Source organism: Plecotus auritus (assembly GCF_963455305.1).
Source record: "Plecotus auritus genome assembly, chromosome: 8".
Classification (NCBI taxonomy): domain Eukaryota; kingdom Metazoa; phylum Chordata; class Mammalia; order Chiroptera; family Vespertilionidae; genus Plecotus; species Plecotus auritus.
Genome location: NC_137782.1, coordinates 13,291,570 through 13,316,812, shown reverse-complemented (window position 1 = coordinate 13,316,812; position 25,243 = coordinate 13,291,570). Strand labels below are relative to the sequence as shown.

The 25,243-nt window shown below is 38.5% G+C and overlaps 1 protein-coding gene across 4 annotated transcripts in view; it reads left to right on the top strand.

The window, feature by feature from the left end:
• Positions 1–25,243, top strand: part of ARK2N (arkadia (RNF111) N-terminal like PKA signaling regulator 2N) — a 73,984-nt gene that overhangs the window by 36,988 nt on the left and 11,753 nt on the right. For 3 of the 4 annotated variants that reach the window (XM_080685634.1, XM_080685633.1, XM_080685635.1), the window contains exon 3: positions 17,807–17,989. The exons of the other annotated variant lie outside the window; for it this stretch is intronic. In XM_080685634.1, coding sequence (XP_080541760.1) covers positions 17,807–17,989 — 183 coding nt within the window. The remainder of the gene's footprint in view (positions 1–17,806; positions 17,990–25,243) is intronic. 4 annotated transcript variants of the gene reach the window in all.

The following is a 25,243-nucleotide window of genomic DNA, read 5'->3' as shown; positions in this document are numbered from 1 at the left end:
GCTGACTCAGAAATATACATGGATTGTGTATATCCTTTATGTGGTTTTCCATAAGGAATTAAAAAAATATATACTTTTATTTATTTCAGAGAGGAAGAGAGAGGGAGAGAGAGAAACATCAATGATGAGAGAGAACCATTGATTGGGCTGCCTCCTGCACGCCCCCCACTGAGGATCGAGCCCGAAAGCCCGGCATGTGCCCTTGAGCGGAATCGAACTCAGGACTCTTCTGTCCCCAGCCCGATGCTCTATCCACTGAGCAAAACTGGCCAGGGCTCCATAAAGAATTTTTAAAACCTAAAAGGAGCATTTGATAAAACTCACAGCTGAGAATCATTGTATACTGATTTATTATGGGTCAGCTGCCAAAATGACTTTTAGAATTTTAAAGTCAAAGCAATAAAATATTCAAGGATACAGTGGTTCTCAACCAAAGTTGTACATTTAAATCACCTAGGGCGCTTAAAGCAAAACAACAAAACAAACCTACAATGCCTTGGAGCCCCCTTAGGTTTTGGTATTTGTTAAACATTCCTAGTTGTTATTTGTTTATTAGCAAAGGGTTGAAAATCAGTTATAGATTAACAGTTGTATAGTTACCGAATATGTGTTCCCAAGCAGATACATTGAAGCTATGAAGAATGGTAGTGTTATGTTGATATTTTATTTTTCTTGGAATTACCTTTTGTTTGGTTAATTTAAGTGCTGCTTAGCAATGCTCTATATGGCTGTTCTTAGAAATGCTTATGCTATTTTCCTGAATAAGCATGTCTTAATAAAAATGCAATTTTCTGAATTAATGATGTTTTATCAAATGGCCTCAATGTCTTTAAAGCTGACATCAGTCGTGCTTGGGGACCTGAAGGAGCACCCAGGGAAATTCCAGGATTGCTTGTCAGGGGTGCTGCGTATGTTAGGAACCGCATAGGCAGTGTCCTAGAAGAGGCCATGAGCTTTTTTTCCAAGATGCAGAGGCAGACAGAGGAGAAGTTCCGCGTGTGGATGGAAAAGTTAACTCATCTTGACGCTGATGAAGAGAACAAGCCACTACTGGAATCCAGGGAACTGAAAAATGCAGCTAGTTGGCCAAAGCATTACCCCGTCAGGTGCTTACATGCAGGTGCCTGGTTCCCAAGAACTGCCACAGCAGCCCTTTAATTCTTATGTGACTGCCCGAATATTGGCAGTACATTCCCAAAGACTTGTAAAGTTTTTCAGTTAACTTTGCTGAAAATGGGAATATTTCAGAACAAACCTTGAATCTATCACAAAATTGTGTTAACTATGTTTTTTGGATTATGCTTTTGCCCATTGTAAGTTTCTTTTGATGTTTTAAAAGTTATAGTAAACCGTTTCTTTTTAAAAAAATTAGATACTCAAAACACAGTAGTCTTGACAAATTTTAGCTTGAGTTACATGTGGTTGGAACATAGAACCATATTTATACAATAATAGCAATGATCCTTATTTTATGCCTTTTCATGCCCAAAATATAAATAAGTAAAATGGGGAATCTTAGTGAATCCAAATAGGTATTTAATTTCTTTTAGTATTTATTTCCTATAAACACTGCTGACTTGCTTCTGATTCCAATGGGGGGAATCACGTAATTAATTCCATACCAGAGCTTATGAATGGTGATACTACACTAGAGGCCCAGTGCACAGAATTTGTGCATGGGGGCGGGGGGGGGGTCCCCCTCAGCCCAGCCTGCACCCTCTCCAATCCGGGACCCCTCAGGGGATGTCCAACTGCTGGATCTTGCCTAATCTGGCAGTCAGACATCCTTCTCACAATCCGGGACCACTGGCTCCTAACTGCTCACCTGCCTGCCTGCCTGATCGCCCCTCACTGCCCCGCTCTGCTGGCCTGGTCGCCCCTCACTCCCCCTGCTTCCCCCCCCCCCCCCCCCCCCCGCCGGTTTGGTTGCCCCATGCAGCCTGCTGATTGGTCGCCCCTCACTAACCCCCCTACTGGCCTGGTTGCCCCACACAGCCTGTTTGGTCGTCCGTTTGGTTGCAATGGTCGCTTAAGGCTTTTATTATTATAGATAAGCATTTTTATGTCATTCTTCCAGATGTTAATGAACTAGTTTGCTCCTAGTCTTTAATGAATTATAATATTAAATTGCATTTGTATATAAGAAGAATGAATTAATTTTTGAGCAAATATATACCCTGTACCTATTATGCAAGATACTGTAAAGGAAAGCAGATTTAGATTGGTGTTTGGTGTCATGCATGAGAAAAACAGTATTTTCCACTGCTACATAGATGCATTTTTATCTTGAGCTTTAAAGTTCAGTGCCTTAGTAGCCTGGCAGACAGGGAGGGTTCCAGACAATTTCTGTATTGGAAAGAATATTGTGAGAAACAGCTAAATTAGAATGAAATTTTTCAATAAGAATACATAATTTTGCTAACCTAACACTAATTTTTTTTTAAAAAACTGTGCTTTCTACTGAATTTACTTATAACAAAATTTTATTAGTCTTTCCCTTCAGATTTATAACAGTCATTTCTCAATATGAAAAAGTTATTTTAAAATTTAATGAAGTTGCAACTTTGGAAAAAATGTAATTTTATGTTTTATAAGCGGAAGGATAGGTAGTATATTTGGAATTTCATATATAAACAGTTAAGACCTTTATTTTAATAATTTATCTGTAACTTTACTCAGAAAAACTGTCACCATTTTTTTTATTCAGTTCTATTTCCAAATATTTGCAACTCGTAAACTGTAATAGACTGAGCCCGTTTTTTTTCTTTTTCTAATTTTGACTGAAAAATAACTGATTTTGGTGTTTCCTTTTTAGAACTTAGTGTTTGAGAATTGGGAGTTAACTTTGGCAAAGGCTTGTTAATGTGCTCAGTTCTCATTTAAGAATATGTATGAATTGATGAAAAAGACTAGTCATTGTATAATGACTGTCAGATTTCCTTTATGTAAAATTTGACAAATAGGGGTAAGGTTTGAACACCAATGCAACTTACAATAAGTTTCCTAACATTTATACTAAGCCCTTGCATAATGTTAGTATGGATTTTTAACATAAATATATAGTTTATTATAACCAATAGATTTTTTTTCTCTGAAATGATAGTGCAAGATTTGTAAACTACTTCAGCTAGTATTTTTTTTAAGTTGTTTTATATCAATGGGAAGAGCATATTGGTTTTGGATGACTGACCAGATTTTAAGTAATTTCATAACCTTTACTTGAAGTTGAGATTTTTCAGGGACATTTGTTCTGTTTTCAAGTTTTTCTGGTGTCACAGATTTTTTAGATATGGAATTTTAGACAAAAGAAAATATTAATTTAATTTCAACATGTTAACATCACTACTTTTCTATGAATGTATAAAATGCTTCAGGCATTTAACAGGTTTCTTTTTTGTTTTATAATTTAATAATTGATGTGTTAAGCATGTTCTGAAATGCTTTTTATTTTTAAAATAGAAAATATGAATTTACATTTTAAGACTAACATGTAGACAGATTATTCCTAGTATTGACTCGATATGCTCTAATTTTTGTTAGTAGATAATTATTTTTGTATGTGTCATTAAGAGAAAAATGAGCCCTAGCTGGTTTGGCTCAGTGGATAGAGCGTCAGCCTGTGGACTGAAGGGTCCTGGATTTGATTCCGGTCAAGGGCACATGTCCAGGTTGTGGGCTCGATCCCCACTGGGGCATGTGCAGGAGGCAGCCAATCAATGATTCTCATCATTGATGTTTCTATTTCTTTTTCCCTCTCCCTTCCTCCCTGAAATCAATAAAAATATATTTAAAAAAGGAGAAAAATGAAATGAAAGTTTACAGCGGAAAATTACAAAGGTTATATTTTATTTTATTGAGGTAAAATTGACATACACTTTATATTTAAGGTGAACAACATAATGATTCAATGTTTGTATGTAGTTAATACCTGTCACAACACATAGTTAAATTATTTTGTGTGATGAGAACTCTTAAGATTTACTTTTTCAGCAACGTTCAAATATACAATACAGCATTATTAACTGTAGTCACCATGCTGTATATTATATCCTCATGACTTATTTATGTTGTAACTGGAAGCTTATACTTTTTGACTCCATGCATATACCCTATTCCATCTCTCTCCCCTTACCCCTCCCCCTGCGTCTGGCAACTACCAATCTATGAGCTTGGTTTTGATTTTAATTTCTTTTTTAGATTCCACATAGAGAAAAATCTTGATATAATGGACTAATTTGGGTGTGGGGAGGAGGGGTGTCTGTTAAAGCCAATAGTCTGTTATATAATAAAGTAGGTTTTCCGAATGCATAGTTAAAAAATTGACAAGTTAGTTTACTTGTTTTTACTTACGTAGACACATTTGTGTAATTATGTATGTATGCAAAGTTTTCACAGAAAAATTTTCCATGTGTATTACAGTAATTTTAAATTTATACTGAATAAGTCTAGTAAATTTGTGCATTCACCAGTCACCAAGAGTAAACAAATGCACATGGTTGGGGCGTGGCTTAGCGCATGTCACAACATTGGCGGGCATCTGTTAAAACTGCTGCAGAAAGTCACCCCATGCAACAACCCCCAAGAGTAATGGTCTGATCACATGATAATCACTTGCTTAACATTGTTTACGAGAGGTGATTCTTGGATTTAAATATTTAGACTATAGTTGTAGATATGTAATATTTATTTATGTTAGCAAAATTACTGCAGTGTTTTTTTCCAATATGACCTGTTTGCTAAAATTTGTTAAAAATAAGTGAATTAATAACAAAAAGATAACCTGTTAATATAATTGTGAGCAAATCTTGGTTAAAAGCATTAAAAAATTAATAGCATGTTGGTTTTCACATTTAAATCCAAAGTCCATTGAATTGAGGTCTGCAAAATCCAGGGTTTACTGTGTAAATGAGATCATAAGGTGTTTGTCTTTGTCTGTCTTAGCATAATGCTCTCAAGGTTCATCTAAATTGCAAATGGCAAGAATTCACTCTTGTTTATGGCTGAATAATATTTCATAATATATATGAAATATTACATTTCATTTATCCAGGGTCATTTTAGTTATTTCCTTGTCTTGGCTATCCTATATAATAAAAGGCTAATATGCAAATTGACTGAAAGGCGGAACGACTGGTTGCTATGACGTGCACTGACCATCAGGGGCAGACGCTCAATGCAGGAGCTGCCCCCTGGTGGTCAGTGCACTCCCCCTGTGGGAGATCCGCTCAGCCAGAAGCCGTGCTCAAGGCTGGTGAGCACAGTGGCGGTGGCAGGAGCCTTTCCCCCCTCTGCGGCAGTGTTAAGGATGTCTGACTGACGGCTTAGGCTTAGGCCCACTCCCTGGGGGCTCCCAGACTTCGAGAGGGTGCAGGCCAGGCTGAGGGCCCCCCACCCTCCAGGTGCAAGAATTTTGTGCACCAGGCCTCTAGTTATAAATAATGCAGTGAACATGGGGTGCATATATATTTTCCAGTTAGTGTGTTCATTTTCTTTGGATCTGTACCCAGAATTGGAATTGCTGGATCATATGGTAATTCTGGCTTTTTTTATTATCTTTGTGTGTGTGTGTGTGTGTTTTGTTATTGTTGTTAATCCTCAGAGGAGGATATTTTTCATTGATTTTTAGAGAGAGTGGAAAGAGAGGAGAGACACAGAGAGAGACACATTGATGTGAGAGAGACACATCGATTGGTTACTCCCACACCTGCCCTGACTAGGGCCCAGATCAAGCCTGCAACCGGAATTGAACCCAGGACCCTTCAGTCCTCAGGTTGGCGCTCTATTCACTGAGCCAAACCAGCTAGGGACAGTAGTTCTGTTTTTTTTTTAAAATATATTTTATTGATTTTTTACAGAGAGGAAGGAAGAGGAACAGATAGTCAGAAACATCGATGAGAGAGAAACATCGATCAGCTGCCTCTTGCACACCTCCCACTGGGGATGTGCCCGCAACCAAGTTACATGCCCTTGACCGGAATCGAACCTGGGACCTTTCAGTCCACAGGCTGACGCTCTATCCACTGAGCCAAACCGGTTTTGGCAGTAGTTCTGTTTTTAATTTTTTGAGGAATCTCCATACTTTTTTCCATAGTGGTTGCACCAATTTACATTCTCACCAACAGTACACAAGAGTTCAAACATAGGTTTTAATAATTGATATTCAAGTTAGGAATAACATTTTGATTATTTAGGAGGTGTTGAATGTTAACAATTTTGGATAAAGATTTTGTGGAAAGAAGTTTTTGTAAAAAGAATACCAGAATACATTGATTTAATTCATAGAATATATGACAAAATATTAAAGTTAATTTTAAAGTACAATTTGATATTTGGTGGTTTGGAGAATTTAACCATAAGAATAATATAGCAGAAGCATGTGTATAAATTTTATCTTGATTTTTAGTTTCTCAGGGCCTTCAGGTGTTGCTGTCTCGAGTATTGTTTTGAAAACAATGTTTTTATGAGTTGTGCTTTAAAATGATTACACCTTTTCCAGATTGCACAATTTGAAAATTCCTCTTTCAAAAAAAATTGTTTCTGTATTGTGGACATTTAAATAAGCATCAAGTATTTGAAGTAGTTTTAATACTATTATTTTTAAACATGACTGCTTTTGAGGATTATTGAATTCTCTTTCACTTAGGCAAAGTCTTTGTTCTTAAGATTATAAGTATTAATACTAAGCAGTGGGAATTACTTTTGCCTTGTGTGGTGGCATTTTTATGTAGGTGGTGTTTTAGAAGTGCCTAGTGGTCTTCCCTTAATTTCCCTTGAATTCCCTTAATTTTTCTGGAACTTTAAGCAGAATAAGGAGTATATTCTCTTTGAACTCTTTTGAAGTCTTATTCAGGGTTAATGCTGGAAAGAAACTTCTTTCAACCTATAGTATTAATCTAGACATGATTGAAATGCTGTTTATTTAAAAATAAAATCCCACATCTGGATTATTTCTCTAATAAGTGCTTATAGAATTTAGTAGGTGTTTTAAAAGAAGGCATTATTCCCTCACTAAAGGTAAATGTGTTTTCTGATAATCAGTCTGCAGGCTTCTTTCTGCCTAGTTTGTACTAATTTGGTATTCTAGGACAATAGATACCTAATCATTTTAAGAGAATTTAGGGAGGAGGTGGGTGGAAGTGGGAGAGGATATAAATGGGACAAATGGTGACAGGAAAAAATAATTTTAACTAGCTGATTAGAATGATCTGGTTGTTTGAGCTATCTATCTATCTATCTATCTATCTATCTATCTATCTATCTATCAATAGCTGGTCGCTATGACCCGCACTGTGGCGGCCAACCAGCCCGATGGGGGCCCCGATTGGCCCTCCCCTAACCTTCCCCCCTGCCCAGCCCGATTGCCCCCAACCCTGATCGGGGATGGGGCCGGCCAGCCAACCACCTGCGGCCCCTCCCCCTGGCTGGCCTCACCTCCATCGGCCCCCCCCCCCCCCCCCCCCGCGTCCCCACTCCCCTGCTGGCCTGGCCCAATCTGCCCCCTTTGGGACGGGCTGGCCTGACCCCACCCATACATGAATTCATGCATCGGGCCTCTAGTCCTATCTAATAAAAGAGTAATATGCAAATTGACCATACATCTGCCATGCCCACCAGCCAATCAGGAGGGAATATGCAAATAAACCCAACCAAGATGCCTGCAGCCACAGAGAGCAGGAGGGAGGCTTGGGTTTCCCTGGCAATGGAGGAAGCCAAGCTTTTCGCCTGCCCTTGCCGGCCCAGGCCTCCGCTCAATGCTACGAAGTTTCAATTATAGAAGATAAATAAAGCCCAACAGAAATGGTGGCAGCCACGGAGCTGGAGAGAGCAGGAGGCTAGGGTTGCCCGCGGTGATGGAGGAAGCCAAGCTTCTGCAGCCCTGGCCTGCTTTGGCCTCTGCTTAAGGCTACAAAGTTTCAATTATAGAAGATACATAAATCCCAACAAATGGCTGCCTCCACAGAGCAAGCAGAAGGCTTGGCTCCACTCCAGGCCACAAAGTTTCAATTGTAGAAGATAAATAAATCCCAGATGCCAGGGCCTCCGCTTGGGTTGCTGGGGGGCGTGGCCGGCCTGCAAACCACCACAGGCCCCTCGCCCAGGCTGCCCCACACCGCAAGGGAACCCCCACCCTGATCCAGGACACCCTCCAGGGCAAACCAGCTGGCCCCCACCCATGCACCAGGCCTCTATCCTATCTAATAAAAGAGTAATATGCAGATTGACCATCACTCCACACAAGATCCTGCCCCCACATGGACACAAGATGGCCACCACAAGATGGCCAACTGGGGAGGGCAGTTGGGAGGAACTAGGCCTGCAAGGGAGGGCAGTTGTGGGCGATCAGGCCAGCAGGTGAGGGCAGTTGGGAGGGACCAGGCCTGCAAGGGAGGGCAGTTGGGGCGATCAAGCCTGCTGGGGAGGGCAGTTAGGGGTGACCCAGCTGGCAGAGGAGGGAAGTTGGGGGTGACTGGGTTTGCAAGGAAGGGCAGTTGGGGGGGACCCAGGCCTGCAGGGGAGAGCAGTTGGGGGGGTACCAGGCCTGCAGGGGAGGGCAGTTAGGGGTGACCAGGCCTGCAGGGGAAGGCAGTTAGGGGCAAACAGGCTGGCAGGGGAGCAGTTAGGCATCAATCAGGCTGTCAGGGGAGTGGTTAGGCGGTGATCAGGCTGGCAGGCAGAAGCGGTTAGGGGCAATCAGGAAGGCAGGCAGGCAAGCAGTTGGGAGCCAGCAGTCCTGGATTGGAGAGGGTGCAGGCTGGGCTGAGGGACACCCCCCACCCCCGCACGAATTTCGTGCACCGGGCCTCTAGTATAATAATTCTCTTAATTATATTGATGCATATATGTGTGCATTATTGAAATTGAGTGTACTAAAAACCCAAATAAAATTTTAATTTAGAATACAACAGTGAGACTAAAATCTTAAGATTTAATATTTTGCATGACGTGGGTTTTTTTGCTACTTTTCCACTTAGAAGTAGAATAAAGGATAGTGTCATTTTGAGGCTTCAAGAGAATAGCCTGGTGTTTTGTTATCAATTCAGAGTATGAGCTTAGTCTCAAGGGTGTGTGTGTGTATCTCCTTCAGAATTCTGTAATTAATTTTGTATTTTTATTAACATTATAGTTGACAAACTGCTAGAGACAGATAACTGTGCAATAATCTACATGGGTTTTAATGGATTCAGTTCATTAATATAATATCCATTCATAGCTTCTTAATTGTATGTAAAAAAAAAGTGTTGCCCACATGTAAACCTAATTAGGGTGATTAAATTGAGGGGGGAAAACCACCATTTTACCTTTTTCTTTTAAAATTGTCAATGAAGGGTTTTGGACCTCTTGTTTGTTTCACTAGCAGACTGAGTAAAAGAATATAGAAGAATTTATTTTGCTTCATTGCTTTTGTCATTCCCTACTGGTATGTGGATTTAACAGCAAGGAACTCTGAATATAGGTATATCTCAATTTACATAAGATTTATTACATAAATTTCTATGCAAGCCAGAATATTAGAAACGAAATCATTTGAATCTGATTGTTAATGAAAGAAATGGTATAGGGATCCTTCTGTTGAGTAAACAAAGCACCCAAAATTGATATTACTGATAATTTTCATTTTTAATATCAACTGAATTTACCTAATGTTACAGTTACATGAAAATTGGTATAGGAAAGATGGTGTACAGGCTTTGTGCTCTGCTTATTTGTTTAGAATAACAAATTATAGGCAAGTTATCCTACAGACCTTTTAAGTGGATTATATCTGTTATAGTTGTTGAGCTTATATTGATTTCCTTCTCTCTGTTTGTATTATTTAAGTGGTACAGTGAGAGCATAATGAAAAATATTTTGTGGAATGCCACATGGTAGAAAACTATCAAAAAATTTCAGCAAATTTATTAAAATTAATGTATTGTTAAATTGTTACATAAAAATTGTTCTAAAATACTCTTCTTAAAAAAAAGAAATATTCTTAAAATTCTCTCCAAAAATGGCACATATGCCCTCAGTCATTGTATAGATAAGAAATTTATGTTTTAAATGTCTAGAAAAGTTATATGGGTAATATGAATTTTAAACAGCATGAGTAACTTTCAAATTTCTATGTGTATTTTTAAATTTTTTTATTTTTAATTCCTCTGAAGTTTAGGAAAGTTAGTGGGAATTGAAAACAAATTTTAGTTTAATACTGAGTTAGTCTTTTTTTTTTTTTAGAGAGAGGAAGGGAGAGGGATAGAGAGATAGGAACATTGATGGGAGAGAAACATCATTTGGCTGCCTCCTGCACTTTCCCACAGGGGATTGAGCCTGCAGCCCGAGCATGTGCCCTGACCAGGAATTGAACCAGTGACCTCTTGGTTCATGGGTTGGTGCTCAAACACTGAGCCACAGTGGCCAGGCTTGAGTTGATCTTTTCATATTATATTGAAGTACCACAGCACAGAATAAAAATACATCCTAAAAAGTGAAGGAATAATAATCTAGGAGAAAGTGTATTCTTTGGCAACGAAGTCTTGTTAATGAAAGAAATGGTATAGTCTTATAATCTTAAAATTTGGGAAGAGTGTTATCACATTACTGTGATTTTTATTTTACTGCACTTCCTTTATAGCTTTTATTTAACTGTGTATCCGAAGTGTAACAGCTAACCTAGATAAATAAAAACTTTAAAAAGGAAACGTTCCTTGTTGCTCTATTGAGGACAGTGTTATTATTTTAGTAATTCCCTATGAGTTAATTCACATTAGGTGTTCCTGAATCAAGAGACCTGCTTTTTCCCATAATGAAATGAATGGTATTAGTTTGTAGTTATTATAACTAATAATAGATTTTATATGTTTTGGGGATAATTTTCAGGTTTTTTTTGTAACTGGTATATTGGTAAAGGAAATAACAATACCATTGTTAACATATAAAGGAAAAGAATCTTGACCTTTAATGCCCTATTAGGTTATGCTATTAAAAATTGAAGAATATTTGGAAAATAAAATTTAGACTACTTTGTGTAGTAGTTAAAAAGCTGAATGGATGAATCTTTAGCAGGATACATCAGATATTTGGATGTGGTTAAAATCATGCCTAATTTTTATGTTTTTCATGTATGTAGATGTAGGTGCGAATATTTTAGTCTTGTTCTCTCTAAATCTGAATCCTCAAAACAGCAGGTCATTGATCTGTCCCTGAAATAGAAAGATATTGAAAGATGGTGACCTCTTCCAATGCCGTTTTCTTGTGTGTGTGTTTTTTAAGAATGTCATTTATTTTATTTTTTTAATATATATATATATTGATTTCAAAGAGGAAGGGAGAGGGAGAGAAGAACATCAATGATGAGAAAGAGTCATTGATCAGCTGCCTCCTGCACACCCCCTACTGGGCACCAAGCCTGCAACCTGGGCACCGAGCCTGCAACCTGGGCACAGGCCGATGCTTTATCCACTGAGCCAAACTGGCTAGGGCTTTCTTGTGTTTTTATAGGTTCTCTTGATTATCAAGACAAGTTACCTTAGTTATCTTTTTAAAAAATATATTTTTATTGATATCAGAGAGAAAGGGAGAGGGAGAGAGAGATTAAAACATCAATCATGAGAATCATTGATCTGCCTTCTGCACGCCCCCTACTGGGAATTGAATCCACAATCCAGGCATATGTCCTGACCAGAATCGAACTCGGGACCCTTCAGTCTACAGATTGATGTTCTATTCACTAAGCTAAACCGGCTAGAGCCTGAGTTATCTTTTGAATAACCTCTTGATTCAGTTTTCCCACATATGTAGTTAGTGGTGAAGGGTTAAATTTAAATTGTTTTTCTTTCTTGTGATTAACTTTTTAACTACCATGATAATCTGAAATATTTGCTTTTACCTTTTCTTTGATTCTTCCAAAATTAACTCTTCATCAGTATCATAGGTAACTTTTCTTGAATGGACAGAATGACCTGTCATTTACCAGGATGATATAAGGACAGACATAATCCTTAAAATTTTATATTCTGCCTTGGAAATTTTGTATCTAAATTTTTAGTAATTGAGATGAGTATAATGGGAAATGCACAAAACAGACATTGATTGTTTTATTTGAAAAAAAAAAAAGACTTAATTCCCAAATAAAATTTCAGTGCACATTGCTGTATTTCATTTCCATTTAGCCCTATGTTCTTGACATTTTTCTTTTTACTAAAATCACTTTATGATGTTACTCTGAAGAAAATATACACAGTGGAGTTTTTTGTATTTAAAGCTATATTTTCTAGAGAGGTGCTTTTCCATACAGATTTTTGTCTCTTCTGGTTGATAAATTATTCATCTTTTCTAAGAGATACTCTAAAAATAACAGCTTTCTATTGTTTAAAATTGTTCTAAGTATGTTTTATTTTTTGATAGTAAAAATAAATATTCTCATAATTTTTCTCATCTGAAAATACAAATTTTCATGTTGGTGAATATTTTGGTGTGTAATGAAAAAGCTGTTTTTTCTTGGATAAGTTTTCCTAAAATGCACATTCCCTTCTGCAACTCTTGAGGTTCTTCTGCTGAGAACTCCTCTTTCAGATATAACCTTTTTTTTTTAAAGTGCATTTAAACAAAATATATATTTTTATTGACTTCAGAGAGGAAGGGAGAAGGAGAAAGAGATAGAAACATCAATGATGAGAGAGAATCATTGATTGGCTGCCTCCTGCACGCCCCCCACTGGGGATTGAGCCTACAAGCCGGGCATGTGCCCTTGACCGGAATCGAATCTGGGACCCTTCAGTCCATAGGCCGATGCTCTATCCACTGAGCCAAACCAGCTAGAGCCAGTTGTAACTTTTAAAAAATCTCAGTATCTGGATTGAGGCTGAGTGTGATTTCTACCCCCTTCCCCTTCTCTTGATGTTGTAGAGAATGGTACTGTGCCCAGGCCCTTTAGTGACTGGGTGCAGAGCCTATATGGGGTCCTTTAGCAGCAACAAGATAGATTTTCCTCTCCCAGTGAGGGGTTTTGGGAGGTTGCCTATAGTTGGGAGGAGAGAAAGAATTTTCTCTGGGCTTTATTGTATGTTACTGTAGCCATAGAAATGGGTTGAAGGGGGAAGCCATGTATTGGTTCATTATCGTACCTTTTCTTGGGCCTAAGACTTAGCAATCAAGAGAGGGGGAAGAGTGACATTTTCAAGTACCTCAGGGATACTAGAGCAAGTCCTGTTTCCTAGAACTAATTAGACTTCATACTGCGAGACTGACAACACTCATGTTAGTGCAAGGGCTGTGTAGGCAAGGATGATGCTAAATATGAAATAATCCAAATTAAGTTGTATTTGGTTTTGAAACACTTTTATATGAATACATCCAAGCTGACATTTCACTTGAAACAAATAAAAATAGGAAAGTCACATTTGTGATGATCTCATTAATTCCAGCAAAGCATTTTTTTAACAAGTTGGGTTAATCCTATATAACAGTGGTCGGCAAACCACATGCGGCTCGAGAGCCGCGGTTTGCCGCTCTGTTGACTAATGAGTTTGCCGACCACTGCTATATAATAAAAGCCTAATATGCAAATTGACTGAACGGTGGAATGACCAGTCGCTATGATGTGCCCTGACCACGAAGGGGCAGATGCTCAACACAGGAGCTGCCCACATGCCCCAGGCCAGCCAAGGCGGGTGCCAGCGGGGGGGCTTCCCCCCCCCCCCCCATCGCCCTGCCAGTCACCCTGCAGAGGGAGGCGACTGGTGGCAGTGGCGGGATGATCGGGGGGCAACGCCGAGGGAGGCGACCCGTGGTGGCGGTGGGGGGCCAGGCCAGCGAGCGGGTGGCGCCAGACCAGCCAAGGTGGGTGCCAGCAGCGGCCCCCAACCACCCCACCGGTCACCCTATAGATCGGCTCTGATCGCCAGCCAGGCCTAGGGACCCTACCCGTGCACGAATTTCATGCATTGGGCCTCTAGCCTATAATATAAGGCACCAGCCCATGCAGTGCAGTTTTTCTCAAAGCTTTCTTGCATGAATGCCTTGGATAGCAGAGTTTACATGCAAAGATAAGCAAACAGATAATGAAGTAGAGCAAGTGCTAATTATAATGGAAAGGTGGGGCGCAACAGATCAAATTTGAACTCCTATTTTGAACTCCTATTGCGTTCTGTGTTATATCTTCTTTAACCCTCACCATAACCCTGTGAAGAAACTGAGTCATATAGCTAGGAAATAGTAGGCAGGACTTCAACCTATGTGTTCGCTGCCAAAAATCTGGGTGTACTTCTGTGCTGCTCCCATTCACATCTTGTATATTCCTCGCTCCCTTGACAAGGAGAACTGTAATCTCTTCTGTTTCCACCTCACTAGGATTCAAATTTCTTATCTGTAAAATGAGTGGTAAATTATGTAATTACCTTGTATAGTTTTAAATTTGTGCTTTTGATTGTTAAATTTGAAAAGGGGGGGTTGTCAGGGATAAATATAATAAAGGATATTAGGTTTTATTTTGCTTTGTTTTTGTGATTCAAATTGTTTCCATGAGATTAAGAAGAGAACATATTTGAAAGAAACCTAATTCATAAAATTAAATAGTTGATGATAATAGTTAGGAGGTTTAAGGTCATAAAAGGGTAAATCTCACTGTGTTAGGAATGTGTGATGACACAGATACATCTGCATTTTGGTATTTGAAAAGTTAGAACTTATTTATAGGCTAGGAGGTCAGCAAGAGGGTGCAAACCTATTTCTAGCATAAAATGGATGAGTTGATGTTCTTAAATAAAACAAGTAGCCAGTGGATTGCTCAGCCTTTAATTTTTCTTGCCTTGTAATTGTTAACGAGCAGCAGAATTTCAAACTATCAGTAAGAAAAATAGGACTTGGATTAACCCCAGACCAAATAATTCTTAACGGATGGTGTTAAATTTACTTTTATAGCGAGCTGCTTTTAATGATTGTAGAAAAACTAGTGAGTTCATTATTGTAAATTTTTGTTTTCAGATTGTGACAGAGTTAGCAGATAGAAGAATGTGGAGTCTGAATAACATGGAATGTACTTACATTAATGATAACTTGAAATCGGAAATGTTTCCATGTTGAAGTGACTATTTCAATGTTTCTGAAAGTCAAAATTTTAGTAGCAGTGCTGTTGTTTTAATAGCATAGAGCAGTAATCAAGTGAGAGGAAGGACAGTATCTCCATGTTTATTCCATCCTGTAATGAATTGACAAGCATCATATTGGAAGTATAGATCACTGCTTCTGATACTAGTGGCTGAGTTTTCCCAGCTTCTCAGTGCTTTGATTTGTTTGTTCAAGAGATAACTTCTTTTAAAAGGCAAATGATTTCACTATAGGATCTTACCTGTTCCTTAATTCTGTGCAGCAAGAGTCATTTTTAAAAAGAATATTACAAATTGTCACCATCAATTAACTAATATTCATTTAGTGCTTTAAAGTCCAAACCCTGCTGCTAAGTGCATCAAACATCTCTTAGTTAATCTTGATATGCCATTGATAAGTGTAAGATGACTTTGGAACACAGGATTCTTAATTGTGGTTTTCTGTTGAAAGACAAAGTCTCAAAGGCAACTATTCCTTTACTTTTTTGAAGTTTGTATAATATTGACTTGTCATCATTTGAATATCCTGGAAATGAGAAAAATGACAGTGATAATCATTTGTTTTAACTGTTAAGTGCAATTAAAATATGAAAATATTACTGTCTTTGTTTGTGATGAATACTAAATTTAAGCTAAGCTATAAGGTGTGCTGTTTGGAAATATGGAAGATGCAAGAATGAAGCCAGATAACAAGTTTATGCTTGTATTTCCTACTGATGAAGACTTTCAGACAAGTTATTTCCTTGGGTAGGTGATATCACTCTGCATGTACATATATACTTAATACTTTTTTTGCATGATTATACATGTAGGAGTGGTACAATTTTGACTTGACTGTTGACCTGTTGCCTCAATTTGGTGATTGTGGTGGGGGATGTGGGGCAAGCGGCTCTGATTGGTATTAGTGATATAAATTTTAACATAAATAACTATTTTTTTGTCAACACAAAACACTTAAAAATAAAGCCCTTTTAAAAATAGAACATTTGGTCAAATAGTCATTATTGTACTTGACCTTCATATCTTCTGCACTCAAGTACTTGGACATTACATAGTACCTTTATTCCATAATCATTTTGAACTCTGACGAGAACTCCATAAATGATACCACTTTTATTTATTAGAAAAGAAAAACCTCAAACATGAGCCAACTTTTTTGCTATTTGAACTAAAATCCATTGCCAACTGATACTGAGGCCACCCTTGAATTTTATGAACTTAATTTACCCTTTTGGGAGAATTAGAAATTATTTTTAAGTAGTGAACAAACTGTTAACCATCGTCAGAATTTCATATTGTGACATGTCTGTTCCTTTTACAGTGACACTTAACTCATTTGCATTTATGTTTGGTCATGTGTTATTGTTGTTTTTTAATGTTGCTACATAAACCAATGGTTTAGGACAGTGGTCGGCAAACTCATTAGTCAACAGAGTGGCAAACGGCGGCTCGCGAGCCGCCGTTTGCCGACCACTGGTTAGGAACTTAGTTTTAAGGGATAAATGCCCTAAGTGTGTTCTGTGTTTTGTTCAGTGACAGTTTACACAATGGATTTTTGTATTAAAACAGTAATCTTCATTGTGTTTTAGTTAAATGATTCATTGGCATATGTATTTCTTATAATCAAGAGTCTCATAAAGTAGGTGTATTTAATGTTAATTTGTTGGATGATATTAAAAAATCTTTATGGAAATAAATTATTTGCCTGCACTTCATAGATAGTTGTTGGGAGAAAGAGCATTCTGTTATTTCTGCTTTCTTCTAAATTGGAGGTAGTAGAAAGGGATGTGTTTCATTCTTGATTGAAAGCTTTTTGCTGTTATGTTAGAAAAAGGGTAACTTTAGCATTTTAAAGCATGCATCTATTATACAAGCATGAATATTGAGTTATTTTAGCATGAATTGCTGAAGTGTAATTACTTTGTAACTGAGCTGCTTTTTTTAGCTAGTTAGGGTGATTTGGAGGTAGAAGGGATCTCTTATTTTTCCGGTAAGAACTTTAATATCTTCCTCTGAAATAACCCGTAAGATTGCATATCATTTCCTTGGGGTGTGAATTGCTTGTCTTTCTCGGGGAAAAGAAAATATAAATATCCCTCACAAGACATCCAAAGCAAAATTCTGAAGATGGATTTTGTGTTGTCTTTTTGTAGAATGTTGTAAAATGTGTAACATCCCTGATATTTTAAAGGGCTTCCCTGGAAATAAGTCAGTCAGGTAGAGCTCTTAGTGTTAGTTAATCTTATTTCTTTAGAGAGTAGAAAAAATACATATTTGATTTTCTTTGACTCTACTGGGGAGTTTTAGTATTAGCTACTAAGAGAACTAGATTCATTCTCTTAAAAATATAAATTGAGTTTTAATAGTTTGCATCTGTTTTTTCCTTTAAAAATCAGTTTCACTTTCTCTGTGGAGTCTTTTTTCTTAATCTTTTGCTCTTTAAGAGTATGATGTCAGTTCAGTGTAACATTGTTCAGTATAGTCTTGTCTTCTGTTCTTCATAACACACCTTTTCCTCCTTCCCTAATGTGTCCCTTATCTTTGTAAGCTTGGGTTATCTTTTTCACTTTCACATCATGTACAAAATATTAGATGTAAATATTAGCTTTTCTGATTAGCTAGAGTAATAAGATAAAGGCAACTGGCATTTAGAGGGCTCTTAGTTTCAGAAGTATTTTCACCCCACAAGTTAGATACAAGTATACATTTTCTTTCCTCCCTAGATGGACCTCCAGTTATAGCTTATTATGATATGTCTGACACCAGCTCTGACCCAGAAGTGGTAAATGTGGACACTTTATTGGCGGCTGCAGTAGTTCAAGAGCACAGTAATTCTGTAGGAGGCCAGGACACAGGAGCTACCTGGAGGACCAGCGGGCTTCTAGAGGAGCTGAATGCGGAGGCAGGTTGGTCTCCCTCCCCTTCCCCTTCTCTAATAATGTAATGTGCATGTGTCCTGGCAGCGGTGTTTCTCATAGTGGGCCCTGCTGAGGTGTGCAGGCTAACCAGAGACATCCAGGGTGCCATTTATAACTGACTGTAAAGGAGATTTGGGTAACATGTCATTCATCTAAATCAGGAGGAAGCAAACATGACAATATATGACATTAATTGTAGGCATAAATAGATTTTAGTATGCATATTTCTTGAGTTAAAAATGCCCGACATGTAAAAACCACCCAGATGACCTAATACTTTCTTATCCCATCCCCACTTCTCAATGGTTTTCCTCACTTAGCTGCACAGCAGCCTTGCAGCTTGGGGGAGGAGCCTGTTCATACTTGCCCCGTGGGGCAATTCCTATATAGCGCTGCACTGTTTCTTCCACCTCTTGGTGTGAAGTGCCCCTGTTATTTCCTCTGCTGTAGTTTTCATATTTGTCTTTCCTAATCCTTTTCTTACAGTTTCTGCCTCTATTATCTCGGAAAAATTTCTTTCCTTGTCTTGCATTGTTCATCTTGGTTCTGTGATGATTCTTAAGAGTGATATTTATTCACTAAAAAACCCATTGCTATTACTTTTGAAACCTTGCACAGGTGCCTCCAAGTTTCCTTCAATATGGTTCTCAAAACTATTTCAATATTCTCATTTAAGCCTTTCCCCCCCCTAAAAGTAGTAGCACTTAAGTTTAAGAAAGAAGGAGAAAGCTGTTGACAGACTTTATGTAGTGTATTTTCTTTCATGTTATAGAAAGATAATTTTCTATTTAAATTATGAATTGCTTTGGCTTTTATGAGCGAATCTAGTAACTTAAATCACTACCTAAAATGTTTATGGGAAACGAGTTTTGTATTACACAAATAATGGGTTTTAGTTCAGAACTTTTTATATTTAAACTAGTGGCCCAGTGTATGAAATTCATGCATGGGGGTGTCCCTCAGCCTGGCCTGCACCCTCTCCAATCTGGGATCCCTCGAAGGATGTCCTACTGCTGGTTTATAGGGATTGGGCCTAAACCGGCAGTCGGACATCCCTCTCGCAATCTGGGACTGCTGGCTCCTAACCACTCATCTGCCTGCCTGCCTGATTGCCTCTAACTACTCTGCCTGCCGGCCTGATAACCCCCAACTGCCCCCCCCCCCCGTGCCAGTGTGCTTGCCCCCAACAGCCCCCCCTGCCGGCCTGCTCACCCCCAACTGTCCCCCCCTGCTGGCCTGCTTGCCCCCACGTTCCCTCCCCATTGGCCTGCTCGCCCCCAACTGCCCCCCTGCTGGCCTGCTCACCCCCAACTGTCCCCCCCTGCTAGCCTGCTTGCCCCCACGTTCCCTCCCCATTGGCCTGCTTGCCCCCCAACTGGCCCCCTGCTGGCCTGCTCACTCCAAACTGCCCCCCCGCCCCCCCGCTGTCCTGATCTCCTCCAACTGACCCCCACTGACAGCCTGCTTGCTCCCAGCTGGCCCCCCTGCTGGTCTGCTCATCTCCAACTGCCCCCCCCCCTCCAGCCTGATCACCCCCAATGGCCCCCCCGACCAGCCTGATTACCCACAACTGCCCTCCCCTCTTGGCCTCTAACCGCCTCTACCTCGGCCCCGCCACCATGGCTTTGTCCAGAAGAACGTCCAGAAGGTCTCCTGGAAGGTCTCCCAGTCTAATTAGCATATTACCCTTTTATTAGTATAGTTTGTTAGGAAATAAAAAAGACAGAACTCCACAGATTATTGTCCTTAATTCTTCCTTTCATACTTTTTGGTGGAAGCAAATAAAAATCTCTTGTTGTTGAGCTTCTAATTAATTTATTTTGGCCAATTTTGGAACAGAGCAGGACCTGGACTTAATTTTAACTATGTTTTGACTGCTAACTGCCTATTTGACCTTAGACAAGCTGTTTCTCTTCTGGATGTCAAATACTTGCTTTGCATAACAAGGGTCTTTTAAGGATTTATTAATATGTATAAGTACTTTAAAAAGAATTAAGTAGTAATACTTTATATCAAAGGAGAGTAGTTTGACATTTTCTGCAACATGTGTTCCTAAGTTTTATAATTTGTTCTATGTACTGGATAGTTTATCTTCATTTTTCATCCATTGACAATTAAATGGTTCATTCTGCTTCGTTTTATTAGTATTTCTCTGTTTTCTTAGTTTGCCATTAAGTAGACCACTTTATTGTAAATGCTTGAGAAAAACATGAACAATTACCTTTGTTTCTGCTTTTCATTTAGAGAATTTTAATACATTAGGTCCTCGGGTTACGTCAGAGATCCGTTCCTACAGCGTGACATAATGCAATTTTCGCCATAAGTCAGAACCCACCTACATAAGCACCTACGTCACTCACCTGGAGCACATACACAGCAGTAATGAAGTGAAACAGTAAAAAAAATTAAAAAGAAAGATAACAATTCCTGACCTTTACTTGTGGTAAATAAAAAACATAAAGCACATATGTACATAATGTCGAAATGACAGAACTTTTTTTTTTTTTTAATAAATAAATGGGAGATGGTGACATAACCATGAAACGACGTACGTCGAGTCCGACGTAACCTGAGGACTGTCTGTATTAGTTTGACCTAAATTGTTAATATTTGACTTTTCACCTACAACAATCCCAGCAGTTTCATATGATTCAGCCTAATAGTACAAGGTTTGGGGTCTTGTATCATTAGAGTTACCAGCTTTGGGGATAGCATCACATTTTCAGGTTCAAGTAATTGTTAGCTTGACTGTTCAAAACAAAATTAGCCTTTGTGTACTTAATTCTATATTTGATTATCTTTTTTAATTTCAGTCACACAAAGTTATAAAGACAGTACCATTCAGGTGCCTACCACTGGTCTTAAGAAATAAAACATGGCAAAAATATGTGAGGAGGGAAATACCCATGGCTTCAACTTTATTCACCTTATTTTCCCCCTTCCCACTCCAAAGCTGTCAAGAATTTGGTATTTGGTGTTTGCTATTACTCTGTATTATTTTATATTTTTATTGCATTTGTTACATGTCTGTAAACAAGCATGTTTTAGTACTAATTGATATTATATTGAAGATAACCACTTGCAACTTGCTTTTTTAGTTGAACCTTTTGTGAGCTTTGTTCTTGGTAATAAATATGGCTCTAGTTCATTCATTTTTACTGTTACTTAGTATTCCACTGTATGATTATATCACAATTGACGTACCCATTTTCTTATTGGACATTTAAGGTGCTATTCCAAATGATACTGCCACTAACATTTCTTGTGTGTGTCTCTTGGTACATGTGTGTAATGATTTCTCTAGGATAAAAACATATGCTTATATCAGGCCATAAATTATGTGTAGATTTTTGTACATCATAGGACGTGGTCATCATTGTTCAAAAGATTCTCATGACATTTTCTTATGAAGCCATTTATTGACTTATTCAAAGTCCCCCCCCCCCCAAATATAGCAATGCAGGTATGTGAGTAATAAATAAAACTTAATACACTCGAGGTTTAATGTAATTGTTATTGAAGAAACTCATTTTGTGAATTTGAATGTACTTAAAATGTGTAAATGTTAAAGAATTCATCCTCAATGGCCAGTTTATAGTTTAGAGACTTGAACTATTAGTATCAATTGGATGGTCATTCTTGTGGTTTGAATTTAAGATAAATGTTCTAAAGGTTAATCTTCTCTCCCAACAAAATAAAAACCCAGCCACTGAACAGACCAGTCAGGGGTTAATTAATAGCAGCATCTCAGACCAGGTCAGCAGCCTGACTCCATTTAGGATCACATAAGTAATCATTGGAGATAGAGTAGTTTTTCCCTTTTTCCAAGCATTTAGGTCATGTCCTTGCATGCAAAATAGTTTTTACTATTTATTTTAAACTTTAACCAAGGCAGAAAGAGTTGAAATTAGGAAAGCCCCCTGGTCAATAAAAGACTTAAACTTTTCAACTGTTGCCATGTGTTTACTTTTTCTTACTTGATGCTAGAATTGAAGTGTGTAGGAGGTGGCAACAAAACATCCTGGTTTTGAACCAGCAGCCACTTAAAAACTGTGGGACCTCAGGTAACTTATGTAAAGCCTCAGTTTCCCAATTTATAAAACTAGTATCCACACCTAAAGGTTAGTTACCATTAATGTGAAATAACATATATAATGTACTTAGAACAGCACACAGTAGGCCCACAGGAGTGCTAACCAGCATGACGTTAATGTATTTATGCTCAAATAGACCGAATAAGGAGGTAATTAATGGGCCCAATTAATGGGTTGCTAATTTATGCCCTGCCCTGACATAAAGTTGCTCTTGTTACAGTATTTCCTAAACTTTGTCTGAGTATAGAAATTACCTGGGGTGCTTTTAAAAGTTCAGACTCCTAGGGTTTCTCCCCAAATATTTTGTAAGTAGATCTGAAATGGAGTCTGGGAATCTATTTTTAATAATCACCCCCAGCTAACTCTTGCACTGGATATGTTTAGGAAACAGTACCAACATATCTGATACTTTTGTTTATTGCTAGTAATAGCTCACTGTAAACATGTGTAGATGAGGCAAAGAGAAGCATAAGTCTGAAGTTCTTTTGGTGTGGAAGACTTATAATTATGGTAAACTAAATTTATTTAGAGTTTTTTCCCCTGGGAAATTAAAAATTCTAAACAAATGATCCTATCTCCTCCCCCCTCCCCCCCCAATCAGCCTTCTTGTTAAGAAGGTAAGCATTGAGCATTTTCTCATTCTTAAAATAGGAATGGTAATCTTGATTTGTCCATTATGCAAGCTTCGTTGTAGTGCAGAGAAACAAATCTTGGGGTTCCTGTCCTTAGTGTAGGGCTTTTTATAATCAGACCAGAATGGCCATGTTTCTATTATTAGCACTTTAAAGTCAATATATCAGTCTTGTGAAGGAGGTCAAGTTTGGTCAGGTTCCTCATGTTTACAAGCTTCATATGGACGATTAAGATTTTATTTTCTAACCTTTCCCTTTTTAAAGTTGTTTTTAACATTCTTGAGCAAACTAAACACAAGCTAATAATTTGTTTTAAAGCTAAATGAGTAGCACCTTAATATATTAACCTATTTTATAGCTAACATGCTGTTGCCATCCAGTATGTAATAATTTCCTTTAAGTGCTACAAAGAGGTCCAAGACTAGTTCTTAAAACTAGTGATTTAAAAAGTAGCTACAGCCCTGGCCCGGGTGACTCAGTTGATTGCAGCATCATCCCGTACACCAGTAGGTGGTGGGTTTCATTCCTGGTCAGGGCATATACCCAGGTTGTGAGTTCGATCCCTGTTCAAGGTGCATGCCAGAGGCAACCGATCAATGTTTCTCTCTCACATGGATGTGTTTCTCCTTTTCCCTTCCTCTCTCTGATATCAATTAAAAAATAAAAAGTAGCTACATTATTTCTTTTGAAGGCAAAATAAATATTTCCCATCATCATTTATTTTTTATTTATTTTTTTTTCCCCATGATCATTTAGCTACCACTTTTTCTATTGCTTCTTTCTGACTTATGTGTTGAAAAGGTCTGTAGTGGGAGGACAAAAAATTTTCAGTTTAACATATGGTAATAGTGCTATTTACACTTTTTCTACAGGGCTTATTCTTGTCCTAGAATGGGAATAGATTATAACCATTGACAGCATTTAAAGAACCTCATATCATCTTTGTGTATTCTTTAGGCAGTGTTCTGCCATTGGATTCCTGTGAGGGCATGGGGTGGGGAGGCCGTGAGGAATCGACCAAAGGCCAGAGAATGTCAGGCTCTGCACAGGAGCTCTCAAAGGAATGTGGCATGCTAAAGAGGGTTACATTGAGAGAAAAGGACTAATTGCCCTGGGTCTGAAATAGACAGAATGGGGAATTCATTCTTGGCTATTGGAGAATGCCTTGTCTCTTAAAGAGCATGGCATCCCACAGACTTGATGTGGATCCCAGATGACTTGTTACCTGAATAGCATACTTTATCTAATGGCTCTTGACAGGAAATGTGGCAAAACTCTCACACCATTAGTCTAGAGTTAACATTCACCAGGAAATTTGTATTTAGCCCACTCTAATTTAACCTCATGTGCTGTATTTTGTCTTGCACTGATTTTTCTTTCATTATTTATTTCAGGGAGGAAGGAAGAGGGAGAGAGAGAGAAAGAGATAGAAACATCAATGATGAGAGAGACTCATTGATCGGCTGCCTCTTGTATGCCCCCCACTGGGGACCGAGTCCGCAACCCAGGCATATGTCCTGATCCGGAAGCGAACCATGACCTCCTGGTTCTTAGGTTGATGCTCAACCACTGAGCCAAACCGGCTGATCCCAGCAAACTTTTATACCCTAAAGCAGTGGTTCTCAACCTTTCTAATGCCAATGACCCTTTAATACAGTTCCTCATGTTATGGTGACCCCCAACCATAAAATTATTTTCGTTGCTACTTCATAACTGTAATTTTGCTACTGTTATGAATCGTAATGTAAATATCTGTGTTTTCTGATGGTCTTAAGTGACCCACAGGTTGAGAACCGTTCAACCTGTTAAAGAATTGTAAAAAAGACCCACAATTATATTTAAACTTGATTACTTTTCACAGCTTTTACCCAGAACCTACATACCTTTATAACGTTATGTGTGATACTTACATGTTCATAGATTTCCCCAGGTTTTTACACAGAACTGTAGTGTTTATCTTTGGACAGCATAACATTTTGTTTAAAGTTTTTTTCGTTAGGCTGAATTGTCATGGGTGGGATTACAGGGTCAAAGGTTATAAAAATGGTAAAGTTTTTGCTTTGGGACCACCTATAACTTTAAAAAGAAAAAATTGTTTGCAGGAGTATGAAAGTACAAGGTTTCTCAGTGACCTTGAAAAATTGAAATAAGTGAGACGAGGGGAAGGGAGAGTTGTATTTGTGTAAACCTTACTGGTTTAATTTATATAAGGCAGGCGTCCTCAAACTTTTTAAACAGGGGGCCAGTTCACTGTCCCTCAGACGGTTGGAGGGCCGGACTATAGTTTAAAAAAAAACCACTATGAACAAATTCCTATGCGCACTGCGGGCCCGGGACAAATGTCCTCGGCGGGCTGCATGTGGCCCGCGGGCTGTAGTTTGAGGACCCCTGATATAAGGTGTCACAAAAGATTTTTTTTAAATATGGAGAAAGTAATTTGGTATTAGGTGACAATATCCTATATAATAAAAGCCTAATATGCTAAGTGTCCGACCATTAGACCGTTCCACCAGTTG